Consider the following 11,924-nt stretch of genomic DNA (forward strand, 5'->3'; position numbering starts at 1 on the left):
ATGCATATCTAAGGAAGAATTTCAATGACCCTAGATTCCAGAAAAGTGATGAAATCATTAACTTGAGATACATTATGTGATTAGCAGTAAACTTTTTGTGACTGACTGCATGCATTTCTCAGCCCCAAAATTCATACATACAACTGGCCCCTCTTCTATCACTTTAGGGGAGTTCTTCTGAGCTATCTGAGAGACTGTCTCCCAGGCTTAGTCCTCAGTAAGCTACCAGCATAAAACTAAAACATTCTAAATGTTTTGATAAAGTGAATACATAGATTTGACTGTTGATAAAATAATTAACAGCACGTGCAAATGTAGCAATTTATAGTATTGTGCAAATATCTGAAGCTGTCCTGAATATAACTGCAATACAGATAAAAATGTAAGAATTTAAAAATTGGATTTGACATACCTCTAAAATAGTTTGGCAAGAACAGCTATATTTTAGAGTGAAGTGGATAGTACACATCACCCTCAGGAAACAGACAGCAACTCAAGAGATTTAGGTATATAGAATTTGGAGCTGGAAGAAATAGATTTGAATTGTGCCTACACTTCCCAACTTTAAAGTTTTGTCAACCTAAAGAAAAATGCACAACATAAGAGCTGTGAGTTTATATTTTATTCATGGACCTTACTGAGGACTAGAGCCTGGGAGACAGCCTCTCATCAGCTCTGAGGGGACTGCTCTGAAGAAACAGACAAAGAAGTTAACTTTTATATGATTTTTAAGCAATCATTTATTATGTATTTTTTTGTAGTTTTGCTGGGTCTTTATTGTTGCATGGGCTTTCTCTACTCGTGGAGAGCTGCTGTTACTTTCTAGTTGTGGTGCTCAGGCTTCTCATTGTGAAGACTTCTCTTGTTGCAGAGCATGGGCTCTAGGGCATGTGGGCTTCAGTAATTGAGGCAGGTGGGCTCAGTAGTTGTGGCTCCCAGACTCTAGGGCACAGGCTCAATAACTGGTGCACAGAATTAGTTGCTCCACAGCATGTGGGACCTTCCTGGAACAGGGATCAAACCCATGTCCCCTGCATAGGCAGGTGGATTCTTTACCACTGAGCCATGAGGGAAGTCCCTACATATGAAGTTTGGCTAGAAAATATATGCAGTCCAGCATACATCTTGGTTATAGATTACTTCTATTCACAAAGAATAAATAACTCAAGCTAATCATTTTTTTAGTGCTTTTCTATGTATGGAAAGATGCAAGACTGTGGGTTCATTAAAATTCTTCTTAAGATCTATATCTAACTATCTAAGGGTTCTGCTTGTCCAAAGCACAGAGTTCCTCATCCTTTTTCATCCTGAATTCCTCCAAGTGCAACGTTGGTCAGCAACTACAGTGGCTAACTTTATACTTGTAGAACTGGATAGGGAGCAACGTTCTTTGTTTCACAGTTCACTCTGTTCTGCTGCTAGGCACTGCAACCTTAAAAAGACAGTTATACCCCTCCAGCCAACACACACACATGTGTGCACACGCCCCCTTATTTCATTATCAACAGGAGGAAATAAAGAACATTTTGTCCAGCAAGTTTCTATGAGCAACTGTGGAAGTACAGTAGGTAAGGTGGACTTAATAATTTGCAAACTTTTGAGTAGGAAGAGAGTTACATTATTTATTATTTGGTTTTATTCAGGGAAGGTCTTGGGCAGAAGCTACCTAGATATATAATTTCCCTGGAAAATGTATAAAAACCTATAGATGAAGTCAATTGGCTTGTACTGTAGTATTTTCAATAATGCCAGTAAGCTGCTGATAAATATGCTATGGTTTTCACTTCAGTAATGTTATAGGTTAAAGTATTAACACAAAAGTCATCATATAATGGAAGATTAAGGATATGCAAGTGAGTATTCAGTGTTTTGAATGTTACCATTTCTTATTGTCTGTTGACTCACATATGTCACTGCACTTTCTAGTGACTGCTGTTCTTACCTCAGAAATAAATCTCAACTTTAAAACAGGTCATTGAAAAAGTCTTGGTGCTGATGCTTTACCAAAGGATCCCCTGCAGATATTCTTTACTACCTATTTTTCTGGCATCATCTTCTTTTTTTTTTAAGATTTTTTCCCAGGTGTTTTATTTATTTATTTTTTTTTTGGTTGCACTGGATCTTTGTTGCTATGCATGGGCTTTCTCTAGTTGAGACAGCGGGGGCTGCTCTTCATTGCGGTGCACAGGCTTCTCATTGTGGTGGCTTCTCTTGCTGTGAAGCACAGGCTCTATCTAGACGCACAGGCTTCAGTAGTCGCAGCTCACAGGCTCTAGATCTCGGGCTCGGTAGTTGTGGTACATGGGCTTAGTTGCTCTGTGACATGTGCAATCTTCCCAGTTCAGTTCAGTTCAGTCGCTCAGTCATGTCCAACTCTTTGCAACCCCATGAATCGCAGCATGCCAGGCCTCCCTGTCCATCACCAACTCCCGGAGTTCACTCAGACTCACGTCCATTGACTCGGTGATGCCACCCAGCCATCTCATCCTCTGTCCAGACCAGGGATCAAACTAGTGTCGCTAGCATTGAAGGTGGACTCTCATGCACTGTGCCACCAGGGAAATCCTGACATATTCTAAAATTCTATTTTTTTAAGGTAGCCAGGTGACACATTTATTCTGAATCTTTGAATCCAAACCCCTATACAGATAAATCTCATACATTTTGTTTTAGGTAAAAAGGTAAAAATAAAGAAGTACAAAGCTGGAGGATTTATATACAAAAGAGTGTTGCCTGCCATCTGCTTGATCTACAAGGATTGACTCATTAGCCACTGCAGTCACTGATCTTCACACACCCCGAAAGGAGTTCAGGGTGAAGATCAGAAACGAGGCACTCTGTGTTCTGGGGAAACTGGCAGAACAGGCTTTCAGATAGGTAGATATTTTCAGGAGAAAATTTTATGAACTCAATGTCTGGCACCTTCCCATACTTAGAGAAGCACTAAAATCATTAACTGAGACATCTCCTCATGGGTAGCGCCAACTTCCACCAAGATGTGTGCTGGATGGCACATACTCCTTTGCCAAAATCACATATATGCTGACTTACCCCTTTACCACTTCAGAGCAGTTCTTCAGAGCTATCAGAGAGGCTCTCTCCCAGATTATAGTCCTCAGTAAGCCTGCAAATAAAACTGAAACTCACAGCTTTTATGTTGTGTGTTTTTATTTCAGTTGACATTATCATGGAGCCATAATAATTAAAATAGTATGGTTTGAGCTCTTGTATAGAGCTGTTCTATAGATAGAACAGAAGAGAGTCCAGGAATAGACCCACATATACATATATTACCTTCTAAAATTCTATTTTTGAGATTTTTTTTTCCTCATGACCAATTACTCCAGGGAAATGAACTAGGCAATGTAATTGCATCAGACACAATTCATTCCAAATAACCCAAGGAAAGAAAAAACATTAAATATTTAGACTTCATTTCCTGGCTAATGATGGATCTCTATGAGAATTTGTATGTTGTGTGTGTTTCTGTCTTACTGTCAAAATCTCCGTAATTCCACAGTTCTTCTGCCACCATGAAGGGGGTCTTCCCTAGCGCCATTCTTCTTCTGGTCCTCTCCATGTGGGCTGCCTTCGCAGTTGGTGAGTTCCGTGTCCTTACTTTGCCCACATTTTCTGCTGTATATTCAAGATCGTGGAAAAGATAGAAGTACAGTAGAAATGCTTTCCTGTTTTATTTAAGTCTAATTCTTCAGAGTCACGCAGACACTGAACCCCCAGAAAGAAAGGATTCACACAGTGCTACTGGTATCAAAATTGGTGGTTGAAAACAAAGCTGTATTGGTACAAGGAAATGACACTAGACGGTAAATCCACAGGAACAAAGGACGAGAACCAGAAATGGTGAATAAAGCATTAATATTACAAATTCACTAAATATATACTCACTCTCCTTTCTTCTCTAAGCTTCCTTAAAAGACATGGAATTGTATAATAATTATAGCAATTTATTGTTGGGTTTGTGACTAATATAAATGTAATGTGTATAACAACAATGTAATAAAAGGAAGGACAGAGCTATATAGGAGTAACATTTCTATATCTCACTTGAATTAAAATAGTACAAATCTGAAGTATATTCTGATAAGCTAAGATAAAAACAGTAAGCCACAGTGCAACTACTAAAAAAAAAAAAAGAAAACTCAGGGATTTCCTTGGTGGTCCAGTGGCTAAGACTCCACAGTCCCAATGTAGGGAAACCAGTTTCAATCTTTGGTCAGGGAACTAGATCCCACATATTGCTACACAACTAAAGATTGTACATGCGGCAATAAAGATTGAGAATCCTCCATGCCACAAGTAAGACCCGGTACAGCCAAAAATAAATAAAAATTTGTTAATTAAAAAAAGCCTGCATTATAAATAAAAAGGAACAAAACAATAGATCAGGGGTTTCCCTGGTGGTCCAGTAGTTAAGACTCCACATTCCCAATGCAGGGGGCACACGTTTAATCCCTGGTCAGGGAACTAAGATCCTGCATGCTGCACAGGGTGGCAAAAAATAAAATCAGTTGGATTTCATCAAATTAAACATTTTAGTGATGTAAAGGATACCAACAAAGATGTCAATAAAGTGGAAGACTGCCTAGAGAATGGGAGAAAATATTTGTAAAGCATCTATCAAAAAGAGAGATAATAACAAACATTAACAAAGATGTGAAGAAAATGGAATTCTCATATAATGCTGGTGGGGATGTAAAATGGTGTGGCTACCTTAGAAAATAATCCAGAAGTTCCTCCAAAGTTCACCATATAACCCAGAAACTCCACTCTTAGGTATATATCTAAGGGAAATAAAAACACATGACCACAATAAAAAGGCACATAGGAATTCCTTGGCAGTCCAGTTGGGTGAGGACTCTGAGCTTCCACTGCCGGGGGCCTGGGTTTGATTCCTAGTCAGGGAACTAAGATCTCATGTGGTGCAGGGGGGAAAAAAAGTATATTCACAGCAGTGTATCAAGTTTCCATACTGTTGTGGTTATCACATTCGCCTCACTGCAGCCTTATTCATAATAGCCAAAGAGTGAAAACAATTAAAATGTCCATTAATTGATTAATGGATAAGCAAAATACAGTATATACATACAACAGAATATTATTTAATTATAAAAAGGAATGAAGTATTGATGCATGCGATAACATGGATACACCTTTACCACACTAAGTGAAAGAGATAGAAAGGAAAGACCACATATTGTGTGATTCCATTTGTCTGAAGTGTCCAGAACAGACAGAAAGTAGATTAGAGGTGTCTGGGTTGGGGGAAGGGAGGAATGAGAAGAGCCTGCTGTTGGGTACAGGGTTTCTTTTGAGGGTGATGAACATGTTCTAAAAGTGACTGATGGTTGCACACCTCTGTGAATATACTAAGGACCACTGAATTGTATACTTTAAATTTTTATTTATTTTTGATTGTGCTGGGTCTTTGTTGCTGCATGCAAGCTTTCTCTAGTTGCAGAGAGCCAGTGTGCAGGCTCCTCAACGTGGTGGCTTCTCTTGCCACTGAGCACAGGCTCTAGGTACGCCGCCTTCAGTAGTCGTGACTCACGGGCTCTGGAGCGTGGGCTCAGTAGTTGTGGCACACAGGCTTTGCTCCTCTGTGGCATGTGGAATCTTCGCAGACCACGGATGGAACCCATGTCCCCTTCTTTGGCATGCAGATTGTTAACCACTGCACCACCAGGGAAGTCCTCAACTATACACTTTAAATAGGTGAATTCTATGGTATATGAATGATATCTGATAAAGATACATATATTATATAGAGAGTTGACAATATATTATATTTTATATTATCAGATCATTATAATTATATAACCACAAAATTAATATAATTATATAAAACTATATAAGTATTATATGTGTGTGTGTGTGTGTGTGTAATTGCAAAGACTGTTTTGGATCAAGAATATGTAACCCAGCATCTTTTAAGGTATCTCAATATAACTACTTCATATAACTTACAGTGTGTTTTCTAAAAAGAACAGAGAATGATTGTAGAAGTTGTTATTTACCTGTGAAGGGGAAGGGTCAGAATTAAGATCTCTTCTTTACAAAGAGGAGGGGACAGAAGTTTCCTGATTCTTTGCTCCTCTGAGTCCCCCTTTGGAGGGCAGCATGCATCAAGAGGAACCTCTGCCTCTCCTGATGGGATCTGATGCTTCCTGGGTGTCAACCAGGTCTCCTTCATCCTCACTTTTACCCTTAAGGGCAGAAGACAGAGAGGCAACTCTTTTGAATATGCTTTTGTTTTCCAGACTTTCCTCTTCCTATGGACAGAGGGACTGACCTAGAAAAGACAAAGGTAAGCTCTGCTTCCTTGCTTCCCAAGCTCAGGAATGGAGAGGAGAAACAGTTTCCCTGATGGTCTCGGCTCATTTTTCTGGGAGGCAAGGGCCAGAGAAAACGTGTGTGGGGATAACCCCACAACAACAGCTGAGTCACTAACTCTATGTACTGCCTTCTATATGTTCCTGGGTATAAACCCCAATCAGTTCATACAACTCTCTTGTGGGATAGAAGGCAAGTATTTTGTACCATTAAATGAATGAGGAAGTTGTGGCTCAAATTCAGGTCTGTCCTATGCTGAGGTGGACATTCTTTCAACTTAGATATGCTGAGACATACATCTTGCCTCCCACAGATCAAGTGAGGCTCTCATTCTCTCTGTCCTCTACCTTCTAAATTGTAACTCTCCTGTAATAAGTCTGAGCCTACTGTTATCTGAAGCACCATATACAAGTCAACCAGAAATGTTCATAAGCATATTCTAATCTCTGAAACCTAACAATCACATTTTGTAATTAGTGAGGCAGGGAATTTCATCCTAAAAAGGAATTTATAGCCCAGACTGGGGAGTCTACAGATTACATGTGTTATGTTATGTTATATACATACTGTTGGTGGTGAGCACCAGGGGTCAAGTACTGAGATTTCTGAAGCCTGCTCTCCAAGCTCCTGGTCTATTGCTCTGTATTCCATGCTTCTCCCCTGCTCCCAGCAATCAAGGCTAAAGGAGCCAGATAAAGGGCTCTGATGCAGTGTCTGTGTCTCACCTTCAGGCTGAATGCACTAAGAATATGAATAAGTGCTGGATTTTAGCCTACCTCAGGCCAACAGACTCCATATGTGGCAGTGACCACATTACCTACAGTGGGGAATGCCACCTCTGCTACAGAATTCTGTAAGTCTTAATTTTTTTTTTTTTACTCTCCTTTCTCTCAAGTCAAGAGGCTAAAAGTGGCCAGGATAGGAATGGCCTCCTTGGAACACTTCCAACTGATTAGATCTTCCTTCCAGAGACTGCTCCACTATTGCTCCTCCATTTCTTCTATCCCTCTCTATGCTCCCCAATGTGATCCCATTCAGACAGAACCAAAAACCCACTGAAGTGACTGTGCTATGTCTGGCCTGGACAAAGATCAAGTGGAACAAACTCAGTAGTGCAAGTAGCCACAGCATTCAGGTCTTGTGACCACAGATGAAGGTTATCCTTAAGCTCCCTCAGGCCAAAGAACAAAAGCCTGATGAAGAAGAGGAGGTAGCTGGGCAAGGTATCTGTCTTCTAAGTCCAACATATGACCTTCCTGAGTCCTTGGCTGCTTTTTAATCCTGTATATGTGCCGTACTTCCTCGGTTCTTTGTGTCATAATTTTGTTGCTGAAAACTGGAGGAGTATAATAATCACAACCCTGGAAATCAGATTCTCTCCGCTCTCCAAGGTTTGTTACTGTTGCTGTTTGTTAGTTTAATGACTTCTGGAATAATTCTGTGAAGCTTGCATGTTTTGGTCATGTATAGTCACTACACAGGTCCCATTTAATTGTTTTAGGGGTCTCCTAAAGATTGAACAGAAATTGTCTTAAATGGCTAAAACCGATCAATCTACCAGTCTTCTTTTTAAAAAGTATTTGTTTATTTTTGGCCGTGCTGGGTCTTCGTTGCTGTGCAGGCTTGTCTCCAGTTGGGGCGAGTCGGGGCTACTCTTTAGTTGTGGTGCACAGGCTTTTCGTTTTGGTGGCTTCTCTCGTTGTAGATCACAGGCTCTCGGGTGCACAGGCTTCAGCACTTGCAGTTCCTGGGCTCTAGGGCACAGGATTATTAGTTGTGGCACACAGGCTTAGTTGCCCCGTGACATATGAGATCTTCCCTGACCAGGGATCAAAGCTGTGTCTCCTACATTGGCAGGCAGATTCTTTGCCACTGAGCCACCTGGGAAGCCTTCTTCCAGTCTCTGCCAACAAAAACTTTATGTGTGAGATAGGGGTCCACCTCATTCTTTTGTATACAATTATCTAGTTGCCCCAGTGCCACTTTTTGAAGAGACTATTCTTTTCCCATTGAATAGTCTTGGCACTCTCGCTAAAAATCAGTTGGCCTTAGATGTTGGGTTTATTTCTGGATTCTCATTTCTATTCCATTATTCTCTGTCTAACCTGATGTTGGTACTACAACACTGATTATCTTTGCAGTCAGTTTTGAGATCAGGAATGTGGGGTCCTCCCAACTTTTTTTCCCCCTCAAAATGGTTCTGCTTACTCAGGTCTTTTGCAACTCCATATAAATTTGAAGGTAGTCTTTTCCACTTCTGAAAAAAAAAGGCCACTGGGATTTTGATAAGGATTCATTGAATTTGTCAACTGCTTTGAGTAGTATAAGCATTTTAACAATATGAAGTTTTCTAACCCATGAGGATGGAAGAGCTTTCCATTTATTTAGGCCTTCTTTCATTTCTTTTCGGCAATGTTTTGTAGCATCCAGTGCACAGTCTTTAACCTCCTGGGTTAAATTTATTTTCAGGTATCTTAGTTTTTGAATGATATTGTAAATGCAATGTTTAAATTAATTTTATTTTCAGATTGTTCTTTGTTGGTTTATAGAAACACAGTTGATTTTCCTGTGTTCGTATATTCTGAAATACTGCTGTTTATTACCTTTAATAATTTTTATAGGAATTCTTTGAGATTTTCTATACATAGAACCATGTCATCTTCAAATATAAAGTTTTACTTCTTCCTTTCCAGTTTGGATCGCTTTTCCCCCCAGCTTTATTGAAGTATAATTGAAAATAATATAAAATTTTGGACTTCTCTTTTTTTTTTCTTTCAAATGCTCTGGTTCAAGCTTTCACTATTGAGTGGAATGTTAGATGTGGGATTTTCATAAATGTTCTTTGTTATATTGAGGAGTTTCTCTTCAATTCCTAGTTTTCTGAGAAATTTAATTATGAAAGGGTATTGGATTTTGGGTTGTGGGTTTTTTCAGATTTTCGTTTTTTCAATTAAATATAATTGTCATTGAATGAGTCTTTAAATTCTATACTGCGTAACAGGTTTTAAGTTTCACACACATGGTTTCACATCCTCCCATAATAGTTCTCTTTCCCCCTTACCCCTACTTTGTCTGTCACCCCTTCCCTCTCCCCACTGATGACCACTAGTCTGTTCTCTGTATCTGTGACAGTTTTTTTTTGTTTGTTTGTTTCATTCACTAGTTTGTTGTAATTTTTTAGATTCTACATAAAAGTGATATCATACAATATTTGTCTTTCTCTCTCTGACTTATTTCACTTGGCATAATGCTCTCCAAGTCCATCCATGTTGTTGCAAATGGCAAAATTTCATTCTTTTTTTGTGTGTGTGGCTGAGTATCATTTCATTGCATATGTACACCACAGCTTCTTTATCCATTCATCTGTTGATAAAATTCTTAGGTGGCTTCCATGTCTTAGCAATTGTATATACTGCTGCTATGAACACTGGGGTACATGTATCCTTTCAAATTATTGTTTTGTTTTGTTTTTTAATCACACTGAGGAGTGGAAATGCTGGGTCATATGGTCAGATGCTGGGTCATATTTTAAATTTTTTTTAAGAGACTCCCATACTATTTTAAATAGTGGCTGCACCAATTTACATTCCCACCAACAGTGTCCAAGTGTTCCCTTTTCTCCCCATCTTTGTCAATATCTGTTATTTGGATTCTTTTTGATGACAGCCATTCTGACAGATGTCAGGTAATATCTGACCATGGTTTTGAACTGCATATCCATGTTAATTACTGATGCTGAAATGATGGTTTTTTTTTTTTCAATATGAATGTGATAAGCATGTGACTCTTTTGCTTCATTCTTTTAATATGATGTTAGTACACTGGCTTGGGAGAAGACAATGGCACCCCACTCCAGTACTTTTGCCTGGAAAATCCCATGGACGGAGGAGCCTGGTGGGCTGCAGTCCATGGGGTCGCTAAGAGTCGGTCACGACTGAGTGACTTCACTTTTACTTTTCACTTTCCTGCATTGGAGAAGGAAATGGCAACCCACTCCAGTGTTCTTGCCTGGAGAATCCCAGGGACAGGGAAGCCTGGTGGGCTGCCGTCTATGGGGTCACACAGAGTCGGACACGACTGAAGCGACTTAGCAGCAGTAGCAGCAGCAGTACACTGGCTTATATTTTTAGGTTGAGCCACCCTGCATTCATGGGATAAACCCACTTGGTGATGATGTATAGACCTTTTAATATGCTATTATATTCAGTTTGTCAGTATTTCAGTTCAGTTCAGTTGCTCAATCATGTCCGACCCTTTGTGACCCCAAGGACTGCAGCACGCCAGACTTCCCTCTCCATCACCAACTTCTGGAGTTTACTCAAACTCATGTCCATCGAATGGGTAATGCCACCCAACCATCTCATCCTCTGACCCCTTCTCCTCTTGCCTTCAGTATTTCCCAGCATCAGGGTCTTTTCTAATGAGTCAGTTCCTCATGTCAGGTGGCCAAAATTTTGGAGTTTCAGCTTCAGTTCTTCCAATGAATATTCAGGACTGATTTCCTTTAGGATGGACTGGTTGGATCTCCTTGCAATCCAAGGGACTCTCAAGTCTTCTCCAACACCATAGTTCAAACGAATAAATTCTTCAGTGCTCAGCTTTCTTTATAGTCCAACTCTCACATCCATACATAACTACTGGAAAAACCATAGCTTTGACTAGATGGACCTTTGTGGGCAAAGTAATGCCTCTGCTTTTTAGTATGCTGTCTAGGTTGGTCATAGCTTTTCTTCCAAGGAGCAAGCGTTTTTTAATTTCATAGCTGCAGTCACCATCTGCAGAGATTTTGGAGCCCCGCCAAATAAAGTCTGTCACTGTTTTCATTGTTTCCCCATCTATTTGCCATGAAGGGATGGGACCGGATGCCATGATCTTAGTTTTCTGAAAGTTGAGTTTTAAGCCAGCTAAATAATGTTGCCAGTGTTTAGCTGACATTTTCTGCATCTATATTCAGATGGGATATTAGTCTGTAGTTTTCTTTTTTTGTGATGTCTGTCTTTGCTATTAAGGTAATTCTAGCTTCACAAAATCAATCAGTAATCTTCTTCTTCTACTATTTGGAAGAGTTTGAAAAGAAATGGTATCAAATCTTTAAGTATTTGATAGAATTCTCTAAAGAAGCCATTTGGTCCTGAGTTTCTCTTTTTTAGGAGGTTTTCAATAACTGATTCAATCTCTTTACTTGATATATGTCCTGTTGATATTTTCTATTTCTTCTTGAGTCAGTTTAGGTAATGTGTGTTTATAGGAATTTGTCCATTTCATCTAGGTTATCTAACCAGCTGATGTACAGCTGTTCATAGCCTTCCATTGTAACCATTTTTATTTCTGTAAGGTCAGTAGTAATGTCTTTGCTGCTGCTGCTGCTGCTAAGTAGCTTCAGTCACGTCTGACTCTGTGCGACCCCATAGACGGCAGCCCACCAGGCTCCCCCATCCCTGGGATTCTCCAGGCAAGAACACTGGAGTGGGTTGCCATTTCCTTCTCCAATGCATGAAAGTGAAAAGTCAAAGTGAAGTCGCTCAGTCGTGTCCTACTCTTAGCGACCCCGTGGACTGCAGCCTACCAGGCTC

At 39.9% G+C, this 11,924-nt stretch overlaps 1 protein-coding gene across 1 annotated transcript in view; it reads left to right on the plus strand.

The window, feature by feature from the left end:
• Positions 1–3,533: 3,533 nt before the first annotated feature.
• The window catches only part of SPINK8 (serine peptidase inhibitor, Kazal type 8 (putative)), an 18,427-nt gene continuing 10,036 nt past the window's right edge, over positions 3,534–11,924 (plus strand). The window contains exons 1-3 of the mRNA XM_010851968.1: positions 3,534–3,600; positions 6,279–6,325; positions 7,083–7,204. Of these exons, the coding sequence (XP_010850270.1) occupies positions 3,534–3,600; positions 6,279–6,325; positions 7,083–7,204 (236 nt within the window). The remainder of the gene's footprint in view (positions 3,601–6,278; positions 6,326–7,082; positions 7,205–11,924) is intronic.

This window comes from Bison bison, unplaced genomic scaffold (genome assembly GCF_000754665.1).
Source record: "Bison bison bison isolate TAMUID 2011002044 unplaced genomic scaffold, Bison_UMD1.0 scf7180017864304, whole genome shotgun sequence".
In the NCBI taxonomy this organism is placed as follows: domain Eukaryota; kingdom Metazoa; phylum Chordata; class Mammalia; order Artiodactyla; family Bovidae; genus Bison; species Bison bison.